This window comes from Hyperoodon ampullatus, assembly GCF_949752795.1.
Source record: "Hyperoodon ampullatus genome assembly, chromosome: 15".
NCBI classification, from domain to species: domain Eukaryota; kingdom Metazoa; phylum Chordata; class Mammalia; order Artiodactyla; family Ziphiidae; genus Hyperoodon; species Hyperoodon ampullatus.
In genome coordinates, this window is record NC_136928.1 from 13,902,238 (window position 1) to 13,916,446 (window position 14,209).

The window sequence follows — 14,209 nt, forward strand, 5'->3', positions numbered from 1 at the left end:
TTGGGTCTTCACTGCTGTGCGCAAGCTTTCTCTAGTTGCAGCGAGCAGGGGCTACTCTCCATTGCGGTGGCTTCTCTTGTGGAGCACAGGCTCTAGGCGCATGAGCTTCAGTAGTTGTGGCACGTGGGCTCAGTAGTTGTGGTGCACGGGCTTAGTTGCTCCATGGCACGTGGGATCTTCCCGGACCAGGGCTCAAACCCGTGTCCCCTGCATTGGTAGGCAGGTTCTTAACCACTGTACCACCAGGGAAGTCCCTAGTTTTCACTTTAATATAATATATATTGAACTGTAAATTATAGTCTACATTGATGCCTTTATTGCTGTCTTTTAGGTTGTTTCAGACACGCCTCACCGAAACCCATTTGCCAACTCAAGGTAAGTAACGCTTTCTAAAATGTCCAAGACGTTGGCAATTTAGTCTGATTTTCACTACCTTTTTTTTGTTTTCCTTAAAAAACAAATCCATCCACTATTTCTTGATTATATTGTCTTAGATAACAGGGGTGGTGCTATGATAATAATAATGCCTGATAAATAACAGAGCAGGGACTCTCTCATAGCACTTTAAAAGAAACCCCCCTCCAACACACACACACACAAACTTGGTGATTTCATTGTATTTTTAGGATTTTTAAAAAATAAAAATAAAAATTGCCCCACATAGAGGACAATACCTACTCTGAAGTGAATCTGTTCTGAATTGAATCAAATGTGTTTAATGCAACTTTTAAAGAAATGTAGTTTTTTGTTTTTTTTTTTAGAAATAACAGATTACATTCTAACATTAAGCACTGACTATCCTGTTGTTTAAAATAACTAGTGTTTACATGTCTTTCAGGGACTTTCTTGGGCATTTTGAATTGATTAGAAAGCTATCTCTACCATATTTCTCTTATTTATAAAGTATTTTAGTTGCATTTTCTTTTTTTTTTTTTTTTTTTTTTTTTTTTGCGATATGTGGGCCTCTCACTGTTGTGGCCTCTCCCATTTTGGAGCACAGGCTCCAGACGCGCAGGCTCAGCGGCCATGGCTCACGGGCCCAGCCGCTCCGCGGCATGTGGGATCTTCCCAGACCGGGGCACGAACCTGTGTCCCCTGCATTGGCAGGCGGACTCTCAACCACTGCACCACCAGGGAAGCCCTTTAGTTGCATTTTCTGAGACAGTGTAAATGAATTTATTTTTTAATGCTACTTATTGAAAGATCAAGGGAATGTATTTGTAATAATTTTATTTAATATGGTTTTACCCTTATTTCTTTTTATTTCATCTTTTTCCCCTCCTAGCAAGAACCTCAGAACCTCTGCATAATGCTCAGATTATAAACCAATTGGTAACATCAAAATCCAATCCAGGAAATAACTCAGCCTGCATTTCTAAGAATCAGGTAATAATAATGATTGTAGTTCGTGTGGGAACTGGGAAGGGTACGGAACGGTCATCCAGCTGCCTTCCATAGTTACTTGGGCATCTCATTTCTTTGACCTTGTCTCCCAAGACTCTAACCTCCATGTCATCCACCTGTGCCTGTGGCACCTTTCCAGGCCTGTCATCATCCACCACTGCTCACCTCAAATATTAAATTTAAAATAACTCACTGATCATAACTTCCTGCATTGTCTGGCCTAGGGACCCCTGCTCCATGACCTCCTGTCTTTGCCTCCTCCCAGCAGCCTCTCTCCTCCTTTGTTCTGCGGGGCTCCCTTGCACAAGCCCAGGATTCCCTACCGTGGGTCACACCCACGTGGAGGCACCTGAGCCCACCTAAAACACTCCTGGCTTCGAACTGTAACCTCAGCCAGGGCTTCACTACTCCCCGGCAATTACGCTCCCAATTTCCCAGTTCACTTTTTATGTTTTACGTATCACTTATGTTTCCCATTTTACTCTCTAATGCCAAATTATAATGATTTTACAGTTCTTTTTACTCTCTTCAAACTTGGGACCTGACTACCTCTAACCTCTTCCTCAGGAACTGGCAAAAATACTCTTTCAGTGAAACAGCAGAAGCCATCAGATGATGTCTGTCCATTTCTGCCACCAACCAATAAATAACGTCACCTTTCCCTCCATTGCAGTGGGGCGAGGTGGCTCTCCTGCCCTGATGGCTTATCAGCATGTGAAAACGCTCTTTCCTTGCTTCCCAGCGTCTTTCCTCTTCGCAGTACTGTTGCTCTTTCAAAGGTGGCTAAGGACCTCCCTTAAGCTAAATCCCATGGAAATGCCTCTGTTCGTAATACACATGTGCAAGTTTTATTAATGTAGCACATTCCTGATGTAGAATATGAATTTCCAACTTTGACAGATACTCAGATGATCCCAATTTACATCCTACTCATGTTTGCCAGTCTCATTGCTTCCTGTTGTCCTGACTGTAAGTTTCTAGGCAGCAGAGTTGGGTCTTGTTTACGGTCACTTCCCAGGACCTAGCTCAGGACATGACACGTATGAGATGTTCAGTAAATACTTGTCTAGTGAATGAATGCTAGCACTGGAGACTCCTCAACATAGAATAGTACCAGAAGAAAATTTTAGTGATTTGTTTTTAAATGTAGCTATTTGGAATGTTAAACTCATTACACCTAGGTGCTGTGGCTCAGCTCCTGGACTACGTATCAAAGGGAAATAAGTGTCCTTCTCGACTACCAAGCAGATATTTTAAAATCGCTTTCTTATCAGACTCTAGTTGCAAAACTATCATAAAAGTAATAATGCAAACCTAGGCTTCAGATATTAATTATAACTTGAAAGAACACATACACATCTACTCAATGATTCAGAGACCCCTCCAGTGTTTTCATATTGTTTTGTGAAGTCATTTGGATGATAGATTCTTTCCAGATAAGTGAGTGCTTGTGTTTCTTTTCTGTCTTTCTAGGGTTCAGAACTTTCTGGAGTAACATCTTCAGCTTGTGGTAAAGAGTCAAATATGCAAGTACAATCAGTGCACTCATCTATTGCTTAGTTTCCTTCAAGAGCTGCTTCAGTACACTGTTGTAAATAATGTATTTTCCCCATTTTAGGGAACAAAGGGTGATCATGATTTCTAAATCAGGATATTCTGCACACCCACCTGTGGCAGCCAAAGCTGATGTGCAGCAGGTTGTCATGTACTGCAAGGAGAAGCTTATTCGTGGAGAGTCAGAGTTTTCCTTTGAAGAGCTGAGAGCCCAGAAATACAGTCAACGGAGAAAGCATGAGCAATGGGGTACTTGCACTCTTACAGTCTGAGCTGTCCTAGGCCACTTAGCATAATCCTCATCTCTGAGTAATTACATTTTTAGCAGATAATTGACTAGACTGAAAGAATCTGCAAGAAAAATGTCTCTAGCGCATCCTGTCAGGAGCCTGAAAATCTTTGTTTAGTACTAGTGTAGCAACCACATTTGTCCAAAGGCTAAATTGGTGTCTTTTGACAGCAAAACTCGGGGTTGAAACAGCACTAAAGGAGATAGATATCCACACCAGTGTTGCCTTAGCTTTTAGTGAAGTAGATATCTTTAACCTTTCAAATAATATCTGTACGGATTTGAACTTCTTTATCTAGCAATTCTAAACCTCTGGATCCGTTATTTGGACTGTGAAAGGTTAGGTTAGGAACTGGAGTTGAGATTTTTCAAGATCTGCAACTACTGTAAATGAGAGATTCAGGAGTCCTCTGATGAAAGTACCACATTATTCATGGCTGTGCCGTACAGTGGATCAAGCTTCGTTCCCCAGGGAAAACTGAATGTTAGCACCAGTGTTGGCACTTGGCTTTGCTGTAACAATGTGGACCTCAGAGGAAAATGAACCTCCGTCCCACTCAGGGCTTTTACACCATCTAAGTATTTGTGCTGTGCCCACTCTGTAGGCCACTTTTTGTTCATTCATCATTTCTCTTTTGGTTGACAACTGAGAGGACAGTCAGTTGACGCTCGTGGAGGACTCTTTTGTGCCTTGCACAGATGCTGAAGTCTGAGCTGGACGATTTGATTTGTACGGGTTGTGGTTATGTTAACCAGTTACTGGAAATGGGACCAAGAGCAGTGTACTTGAAACACTGACCATTCGGTGCACTTTACTCTTATTCCTTCTTAGAAAGCACCTAGAGATTTAAATCTTTTAAAAACTGTTCCATTTTCAAATGATTTACACAGTTCTACAAGCGGTGCTTAGTATCATACCGTGCTATTACCAAATCTTTTTGTTGCTCCTCACGTAAATTTTTATAACTTACATGCCCTGAACTTAAAAGTAACTGCTAGGGGAAGGTAAAAATTATAACTGAAAAGTCATACATATTTCAGTTCTCATAACCTAATACACATGGAAAAGACTAGTAAAAACTTTGCCATCTTAAAAATAACCTTTTACTGATTTTGCATGGATTCCTCTGATGACCTGAATTTAAATTTCACATGCAAACCATATTTTCTCTTTCCTAAAGTTAATGAAGACAGGCATTATATGAAAAGGAAAGAAGCAAATGCTTTTGAAGAACAACTATTAAAACAGAAAATGGATGAGCTTCATAAGAAGTTGCACCAAGTGGTGGAGACATCACATGAGAACCTGCCTTCTTCCCAGGGGAGGTCTGAGGTGTGTGTGCGCCTTGCCGACGCTTCCCATGCCCAGTACAGGGGTGTCTGTTTCTATTTGTCCTCTGTGTGCTCTATTTTTAGAGTTAATTCTGATGTTAATTTAGTTACTAGCTTTCTGAATTATTTTCCCCCCAACAATGGGGGAAAAGACAATCCAACACACTTCCAGCGACAGCAGAGGTCACACTTAAAGAGCCAAGAATCAGAATGACGCTGGGCTTCTCAACACCAACCCAGAAGTGTAGTGTGTGTGTGTGTGTGTGTGTGTGTGTGTGTGTGTGTGTGTGTGTGTGTGTGTGTTTAGGCACATACTTATGTACTTAACGTATTAGCGTATATAATCCTTTTTCTGATTTTGGGGGGGGTGTGTACAATGACTGTGTTATTTAATGAAAATTCAAATATAATGATTTCTTTAGTTTGTGTTGAGAAGCCAGCACGCACCTGCAAGAATGGGTCTCAGGACCTGTTTTTTCTACAGACTTACTGTGGCCACATTCCTGCTTTCAGCTCCACCTTCACGTCCATCCTGAGATGTGTTCAAATTTCTGAACTTCTCTGGAGATCAGCCTCCTCCAGCTGCTGTTTTAGGTGTTAGGATTCCTTTACTGTCATTTTGGTGAGGTTTCGGGAGGACGTGGATGATAAAGCACGTGTTTAAGCCACTGTCTTTAACCAGAAGCCTCTGGTTATGAACTTATTTCTGTATATGAGTGGTATAAGGATATATTTGCCAAATGGATCTCCATTTGGCCCTAAATCATTTACTTACCAGCTCAGCCTTTCCCTATTGGTTTAAAATATCTTATCACATACTAAATTTTTAAGGTATAAGATCCATTTCTAAAATAGCTGTCTCTTTGTTTTAGTCAATAGGTTTCTTCTTCATCATTCCATATTGTGTGTTTACTATAGCATTGTTGTATGTTTTGATATCTGGTGGAGAAAGTCTGATTATTATTTTTTAATTTATTTCTTCAGAAATGAATATTTTGTTTATTTTTAATCTTTACTAATTTGATAGGTGAGAAAATGGTATATAGGTCATTTTTAATTATCTTTTTTGATGACTAGTGAGAATAAACTTTTTATATTTTGTCCATTTGTCTGTGAAATAACTATTCTTGCCCTAGATATTTGGTGCTTTTCTTAACAATTTGTGAGAATACTTTTCTATGGTGAGAAGTTAACTCTTTGTCTTTTTTTTTAAGATTTATTTATTATTTTATTTGTTTTGAGCTGCGTTGGGTCTTAGTCGCGGCATGCAGGATCTTTCCTTGTGGCGCATGAGCTTCTCCCTAGTTTTGGTGTGCTGGTTTTCCTCTTCTCTAGTTGTGGCTTGCAAGCTCCAGGGCATGTGGGCTCTGTAGTTTGTGGCATGCGGGCTCTAGTTGAGGTGTGCAAGCTCAGTAGCTGTGGCGAGTGGGCTTAGTTGCCCGCTTAGTTCCCTGACCAGGGATTGAACCCACATCCCCTGCATTGCAAGGTAGATTCTTTACCACTGGACCACCAGGGAAATCCCACTCTTTGTCTTTTAACTTGGTAGCATAGGAGTGTATATGTACAGTCTAAGTACATGTGAGTAGAAAAGCAAAGATTTCAAGTTAAGGGCCCGTGTCCTTCCCACTGTGAGCCATGCTTTTGTGGCAGTTAGTGCAGTTTATGGTCATGTTTCCCACTCAGTAAAGAGAAAATGGTTACTAAGCGTATTTTAATAGAAGGAACACCATTATGAGCATTTGGTAACATTGACTGTTAGTCTTTTCCCAAAATTAAGTAAAGAGAAATGTGCCAGTTCTTAAATACTAATGAATGGTCAGGGCTGGTATTTTATTTTATTTTATTTTTTAAATTTAAAAAAAATTTATTTATTTTATTTACTTATTTTTGGCTGCGGTGGGTCTTCGTTGCTGTGCCCGTGCTTTCTCTAGTTGCGGCGAGCGGGGGTGCTCTTCACTGCAGTGCGCGGGCTTCTCATTGCAGTGGCTTCTCTTGTTGCAGAGCACAGGCTCTAGGTGCGCGGGCTTCAGTAGTTGTGGCACACGGGCTTACTTGCTCTGCAGCATGTAGGATCCTTCCAGACCACGGCTCGAACCCGTGTCCCCTGCACTGGCAGGCGGATTCTTAACCACTGCGCCACCAGGGAAGCCCCGGGGCTGGTATTTTAGTGGTTAGAAGTATGACGGTTGAGTGTGTGGTTAAAAAGCTACAGAAGCATCCACCACGTCGAGTGGCCTTTGTTGTTGACTGTTCATTTCAGAATACCTGGAGGGGTAAGGAGCTGGCTCAGGAGGAAAGGAATCTACTGAAGAAGACAGGCGTCATTCTTTGAAAAGCTGTAATACCTAATTAGTAGCAGTCTGGACCTCATGGCTTTGTTTTTGTTTGTTTGCTTACCGTGAAAGGTCAGTCCAGCATGTATGGGGCCACACACAGGCTCCCCGCAGGGACTGAGAGCTCCGAGTCTTCCAGCTGTCCATCAACAGACCTCAGAGAATGCAGGAGAGACACCCGGAGAGGCATCTGTTGTTCCTCTTATGGCAAATGCTGTCACTGCTGCTTTGGTGTCCCCAGCCGTCATCCAGAGTGTAGCTCCCCAGGTTCCTCTGGCAGCCCAGCCAGTGACAGATGCCATGTTTACGGTGGCCAGCAAAGATGCCAGGTAAGCCAAAGGTAGCCCTAGAGATGATAGTGATCTGAATGGTGTCTGACGGCTTCTTTACGTGACCTGCAATATCAAGAGCAATGTGTAAATGATAGATGGGTCTTGTTTTTTCAAAATAATTTTTAGATGGGCATGTAGTGGAAAAAACAAGTTACCAAAACATTAGCCCCAAATCTTTTTTTGTTGTTTTTTTTTGTTTTTTGCGGTACACGGGCCTCTCACTGCTGTGGCCTCTACCGCTGAGGAGCACAGGCTCCGGACGCGCAGGCTCAGCGGCCATAGCTCACGGGCCCAGCCGCTCCGCAGCATGTGGGATCTTCCCGGACCAGGGCACGATCCCACATCCCCTGCATCGGCAGGCGGACTCTCAACCACTGTGCCACCAGGGAAGCCCGCTCTCTCTTTTTTAAACATAAAAATTTTATTGATCTGTTAGAAAAAACAAAAGCTACAATGTAACTCACACCCTCAGCTTGGGCTGAACCCCTTGGCACAGATTATGGTTCTTAAGTACTGGTTCTCCTCAATGTCCAAGGTTAACTTTTACCAATGATTTCTCCTGGAAATAAGATTTAAAACGATCATGCTTTTTCAGCCACATTAGGACAATAATTCAGACCTGTGTCCTGTATCAAACCATGTATGTAAAAAGAGGACTGTTGTGTGGGGCTGTGACTTCATTAGTTCTTTGTAGTTAATTTATGCAACAATAAGATGGTCACCGCAGCAGCAATGACAGGCCCCCGGAGACGTGATGCGTGTCCAGCTGAACCTTATAAAGTTATGAAACTCTCTAACCTAATGAGCATTCAGATCATTCAGAAGCCTTTCAGACTGACCCTGACCTTGGCCTAGGCAAGGGACTGAAAGGACCCCCCCATCATGCTCTCAGTGGCCTAGACAGCTGACCACGACAGAGAAAGGGCACCTTTCTCTCTGGTATCTCATATAAAACTCACGTTTTTATGACAGTTTAATAGGGGATTTGTAAGATTAAAAGTGCTTTGCACTTTTTACTTTATACCCTCATAGGGTCCATTAAGGGAAGCAGCGTTAAATAGACAGATGAGGTCCACTATCACGACTGTACTTAAAATAAACTGTGTTGTAAGTGTCTCACGTACCATTTTTTCCCCTCTTGATAACTGCTGAAGTCTAGAGGACAATGCACTGTGGCTACCTGCCCATCACGAGAGAGGTGGCCCCTGTGGCGAAGGCGCCAGCGCTTCCCCACGTCACAGCTCAGGAGAGTGGTGCCGGGCGGCAGGCCCGGAGCTGGGGGTTAGCCCTTTAGCCTGTGTAATAAATGGGATCGTTTGAACCAGGGAAGCCCTTATCCTGCCCTACCTCACGTATAAATGATTATCGGGTGTTAAAGTACAGAATCACTATGTCAAGCAAACGTGAATTCCTGGCCTTTATCTGTAAGAATTATTGTCCTCGAAAGGAAATGAAAGAAAACATAAAACCTCTTATTCACTTACACTGTAGACCTAGGCAGCCCCATCTGTGCTTTAACAACAGGCTTGTAATTTCTGACATTTTTTACTGTTCTTTCTTGAGAGTTAGCGTGTCTCAGGAGTTTTCTCTTCCAGGTGTATGAATAAAAGTACTCATGAATTCAAGCCGCAGAGTGGAGCAGAGATAAAAGAAGGTAATGTTTAACTATTGATATAATACATTGGTGTCTAAGCTGTTTGCCCAGACTCATCCGGGTCGCTCAAGGGTCTGTTTGGTGGCTGCAGTTCATGAAGGCTTCAGGCCTTCATAAACCTGGGTGTCAGCTTTCCCGTTCTTAGAAGGCAGGGGTTCGTTAAACCCCAGACCATTTCAAATAAAGGTAGAAATTCACTTGGCGTCACATCTTCTTAGTTGGAATCCTTTGGAAACTTGATTTGTGAGAACTTCCCTATTAAATTTCTCAGCAGATTTTTTTTTTTTTTTTTTTTTTTTTTTTTTTGCGGTATGCGGGCCTCTCACTATTGTGGCCTCTCCCGTTGCGGAGCACAGGCTCCGGATGCGCAGGCTCAGCGGCCATGGCTCACGGGCCCAGCCGCTCCGCGGCATGTGGGATCTTCCCGGACCAGGGGACGAACCCGTGTCCCCTGCATCGGCAGGCGGACTCTCAACCACTGCGCCACCAGGGAAGCCCTCTCAGCAGATTTTAATTTAAAACCAGTCATCTTTAATATGTTGTGAAGACGGAAAGGTGATTAAAAGTTTAATTAGGAGTGTTATTCTTCTTTTCGGTACTACTTTGTTAGAGGTATTTGCATAAAAGTAAGTTTTATAAATAAAATAAGACACCTGGATTGGGTCTTCATTCCCCCCACTGCTTCAGGTACTGTGCCATCCTTTCCAATGACAGTTTAGTGGGAGCCGAGCTACTTGAAAAAGCAGTGACACCTACATTTAACCAGGACCTAACTGAGCACTAGTAGAAGCCAGGCACTGTTCTAGGTAGTGAGAGATGCAGTCGCGAACAGAAAGGACAGAAATCCCCACCCGCGAAGAGGGGGAAAGGAAGTGTGGCTGTTCAGCGGGGAGGGGCCAGGGGTTGAAATTTCAGGGGCAACTGGGAAAGACCCTCACAAAGAAGGTGATATCTGGGTAGAGACCTGACGGGGGAAGCGGTCCACGCAGCCCTTGGAAACCTGGTTCAGGTGGAGGAAACAGCAAGGGCAGAGCCCTCAGGCAGGAACATCCCTGCACTGTTTGGAGCACAGCAGAGCGGCCAGTGGCCGCAGAGAACAGGGGAGGAGGAGGAAGGTGAGGTGGGAGCCGAGAGGCTCAGGCTGTGCAGGACCGTGTACGCCATGGTTTGGGCCCGGCTGAGGGAGATGGGAAGCCAATCCTAAGATATACAACGTCACTATTAACTACTTCTTGGGTATAGTGGAGCAAAGAGGGCTATTCATGACCCGTCTGCTAATTTGATATGATCTTAGATCAAGCCACTTAATCTCTTTGAGCTTTTATTTCCTTTTCTGTAAACGGATACTTCTTGCCTTGTCTACCTCGTGGGACTATTATAAAGAGAAAAATGAAAGATATGAAAGCATTATAGTAATGGAAGTCCTTAGTGAGGATTATCAAGAATAATAAAAACGTATAATAAGTATAATAAGTTTCTTAAATTGTGCCTTCTAAACTATTCTGATTTCTCTACTGATGCTGCATTTTGTCCCCATTTCTTTAATAGGGTGTGAAACACAGAAGGTTGTTAACACAAGTTCTTTTCACACAACTCCTAACACATCACTGGGACTGGTTCAGGCAACGCCATCCAAAGTGCAGCCGTCACCCACCGTGCACACAAAAGAAGCATTAGGTATGTAAGGCCTTTTGTTTGAATGTGTAGCATCCGACAACAAATTAATGAAAGCTCTTTTGCAGCCATGTTTACCATTCTTTCTGTTCTTTTAAGGTTTCATCATGAATATGTTTCAGGCTCCTACCCTTCCTGATGTTTCTGATGACAAAGATGAATGGCCATCTCTAGGTCAAAATGAAGATGCATTTGAAGCCCAGTTTCAAAGTAATAACAGATTGTTTAATAGCTACTAAGTGGATAGCGTTGTAGGTGGTTGCCCACAGAAATAGCAAGGATTATACAAGAAGTGGTCCTGCCCTTGGTTAGCTTGTCACATAAGGGCATGGAGTTTGTGAAATAAAAAATAAAATGTTGTTTGGCAAGGTACTCAATGTGTGCCCTAGACTTGGTTGGTTTCTTAAAAAATAATAAATAGTAAGTGCTAAAGAAGAACAAAATCCGCAAGGGTAGGAATGGCCAGGAAGGGCTGAGTACTTGAGGGATACTTGAGCCTTGCCCAGCAGGGGAATGTTCGGGCTGGAGTGTTGGGAGCCAGGACTAGCCCACCTTTGTCTAGAGTCAGAGGATTTGTGCTGGAAGCCAGAGAGGGATCATGATGAAGATAAATATAGAGCTAAGAGCTTAGTTCCTCCTTGTAGGAAAGCAAAGACATGGAGAGCTTTATTCAGTGTCAGTGACCACAGCAGTGTGTTAGGAGAATGGCGAACGCTGCTTTATGTGTGGCAGGAGCTTGAGCTCGGAGGCTCTCGTGCTAACCCCTGTGACCATAGTTAGTCCCTTCATGTCACTGCAGAGTGACTTACCTCATTGCCTAGTATTTCAAAAACTGACATCAGTTGTTTTCTGTAAGCTCTTATTCCATTTTCTTATTTGTAGTTGAAGTTGCACCTAAAGGATAGTGTTTTTGGCCTATTTTAATAATTAACTGCAATTTTTTTACCCTTGCAGAAAATGCAGCGTCTTCTGGGGCTTGGGGAGTCAATAAGATTATCTCTTCTCTGTCCTCTGCTTTTCCTGTGTTCGAAGATGGAAACAAAGAAAATTATGGGTAAAGAAATATCTGGTTAAGATAACACTGGGGGAGATGCATATTGCCATAGTGACAGGGACAGTGCGGAGATCCCTCCAGGAGTCCAGGTGGTGAGCTGGTGAGAGAACAGGACCTGCCGATCAAATGGCCTGGGCCCCAGCCCCAGCTCTGCCACAGATGAGCCTTTTGACCACATGACCGGGAGATTGCTGCTGAAGTTCTTTTCCAGATCTGCAGAGTTCTGGGGGGTTACAAGAAAGTAGTCCTTCCATAACAAAAGTATTTGTTACAAAAGGAAACCGTATGGTTATAAATCATCAGAGAACCAAGGGATCCTATAGATTTGAAATTGTATTAGCTGTAAATGAATTCACCAGTACAGGTATCCATACATGCTCTGTATATATTTGCAGGATTGATAAAGTAGAAAAGGAAGTGGCTTATATTGGGTCACACTGCAGAGAACATTTGTTTTAAGGCTGAACCCCATCAGGGTAGAGTAGGGTAGCACCAGCAAGTTTCACCATTAATAATTTAAACCGTGAAAGAGAGGTGTGAACTAAAGGTATCATGGTGTAGAAGAGATTCATGTTCTGTAGCTAGACCAAGCACTGGGAATAAGAAATAAAACATATGGCATCCAAGCCATTCTGTTGGCCACGGCCCTAACTATTTTTTTGTCCTTAAAACTTAAAACTCAAAAAAAATTAAAATTAAAATTAAAAAAATTTAAAAAAAAAACCAACTTAAAACTCAGTGTAATAGAGAGTTCTGTATTTTCCACCCTCGCTTAAGTAACTGTAGATCTACTTTTATATACATAGTCAAGTTAATTCAACCTGCACTCAGTTTTGCTGTAACAGTAAGAAATATGTGTATAAATATTAACTAAATAGGAAAAGGGGAGAATGTTTAACACTCTAACCTAAGTGGTAGAATTTATTTCCTTAGCATATTATGCTGTTTGTAATTTTGCAAATCTTTCCTTAGATTACCACAGCCTAAAAATAAGCCCACAGGAACCAGGACCTTTGGAGAACGCTTGATGTGGAGGTTCCCTTCAAAACCAAATGTAAGTAAATCTCTGCTTCATCCATGAAATGGGTCCCGCAACACTTTTCTTTTCATTTTACCAAATGCTTGTGCCAGTCAAATGAGGTGGTGTATTTAAAAAACTGTGCTGAAAAAATAAAATATTATGTGAAAATTAAGTTTTATAGAACATTATTCTATAATTATTTGCAAATCTATTATGCACCACACATTAAGATAGATATAGAAACTGAAAAATGAGTTTGATATGATCCTTGCCCTCTAAGAGCCTTCCCTTTAGACAGGAGGAACCACTGGGGGCATATATATTTTTCCTAGACCTAAGAAGTTTGATACAGGCTATATGGGAACTCTGTATTATCTTGGTAATTCCTCTATAAATCTAGACTTTTCAAATTAAAAAAAAAAAAAAAGTAGGGACTTGCCTGGTGGTCCAGTGCTAAAGAATCCGCCTTACAAGGCAGGGGACACGGGTTCGATCCCTGGTCAGGGAACTAAGATCCCACATGCCACAGGGCAACTGAGCTCGCGGGCCTCAACTAGACAGCCTGCATGCCACAAACTACAGGGCGCACGCGCCCTGGAGCCTGCATGCCACAACTAGAGAAGAGAAAACCCTCATGCCACAACTAGAGAGAAGCCTGTGTGCCTCAATGAAGATCCCGTGTGCCGCAACTAAGACCTGAAGCAACCAAAAATAAATAATAAAATAAATGATAAATCTTTAAAAAAAAAAAAAAAAGTAAAAATTGGTAAACAAAATGTGACTCTTGCATATGATATAACTCCACTGGAGTGTGTTAAAGATGAAGTGTCCCAGTTCTGGGGAAAAGAACAGACCCACGATGTCCTTGGCTCTGTGTTAGCCAGGGGTTACATCCATTTCTTCGAAAAAATTAAAATTCCTCATTTTTTTGAATCTTAAAAAGTATTAATGTGTTAAATTTCATCTATGAAACAAGGAGATTGCTGCTTTTTTTCCATTCGTCTTTCGTTGTAGGAAGTACCTCACACTGACGAGTTTTTGGATGATTCAACCGTGTGGGGTGTCCGCTGCAACAAAACCCTGGCGCCCAGTCCCAAGAGCCCAGGAGACTTTACGTCTGCTGCACAGCTGGCATCTACGCCCTTCCACAGACTTCCAGTGGATTCAGTTCACCCTCTAGAAGATAAAGGTGTGCCTTACACTATCTTAGTGTCTTCTGCCAACTTCAGTTCTTTTTCTTCCAGTTTTCTTCTGGAAGATTTGAAAATCATAAAGAGGAAACTTAAAATCCATTCACTGTATTATTACATATATGGTTTTTGGTTTTGGCATAATGTCTTTCTAAAGGCTATGTGCATTTTAAAAGTTTAATAACTTAGATTATAAGTAGAATGGGAGAAAAATCTATAGAAGCATATAAAGGCAAAGATACAAAGTCCAACCCATTTGTATGGGATTATAGCTTTATTTCATGTTTTACAACAAACAAAATAGCCACTACAGACAGACTTGAATGTTAAAAATATGAACATTTTATTTTCTAATTTGATAAGAGTAAC

At 42.1% G+C, this 14,209-nt stretch overlaps 1 protein-coding gene across 2 annotated transcripts in view; it reads left to right on the forward strand.

Annotated features, from left to right (window-relative positions):
* BUB1 (BUB1 mitotic checkpoint serine/threonine kinase) overlaps positions 1 to 14,209 on the forward strand; it is a gene marked incomplete at its 5' end in the record, with an annotated part of 41,801 nt that overhangs the window by 6,679 nt on the left and 20,913 nt on the right. For both annotated transcript variants that reach the window (XM_079721483.1, XM_079721484.1), the window contains 12 exons: positions 332 to 375; positions 1,286 to 1,386; positions 2,878 to 2,934; positions 3,027 to 3,207; positions 4,429 to 4,580; positions 6,988 to 7,244; positions 8,843 to 8,901; positions 10,450 to 10,578; positions 10,675 to 10,785; positions 11,530 to 11,629; positions 12,602 to 12,683; positions 13,665 to 13,839. In XM_079721483.1, the coding sequence (XP_079577609.1) occupies positions 332 to 375; positions 1,286 to 1,386; positions 2,878 to 2,934; positions 3,027 to 3,207; positions 4,429 to 4,580; positions 6,988 to 7,244; positions 8,843 to 8,901; positions 10,450 to 10,578; positions 10,675 to 10,785; positions 11,530 to 11,629; positions 12,602 to 12,683; positions 13,665 to 13,839 (1,448 nt within the window). The remainder of the gene's footprint in view (positions 1 to 331; positions 376 to 1,285; positions 1,387 to 2,877; positions 2,935 to 3,026; positions 3,208 to 4,428; positions 4,581 to 6,987; positions 7,245 to 8,842; positions 8,902 to 10,449; positions 10,579 to 10,674; positions 10,786 to 11,529; positions 11,630 to 12,601; positions 12,684 to 13,664; positions 13,840 to 14,209) is intronic.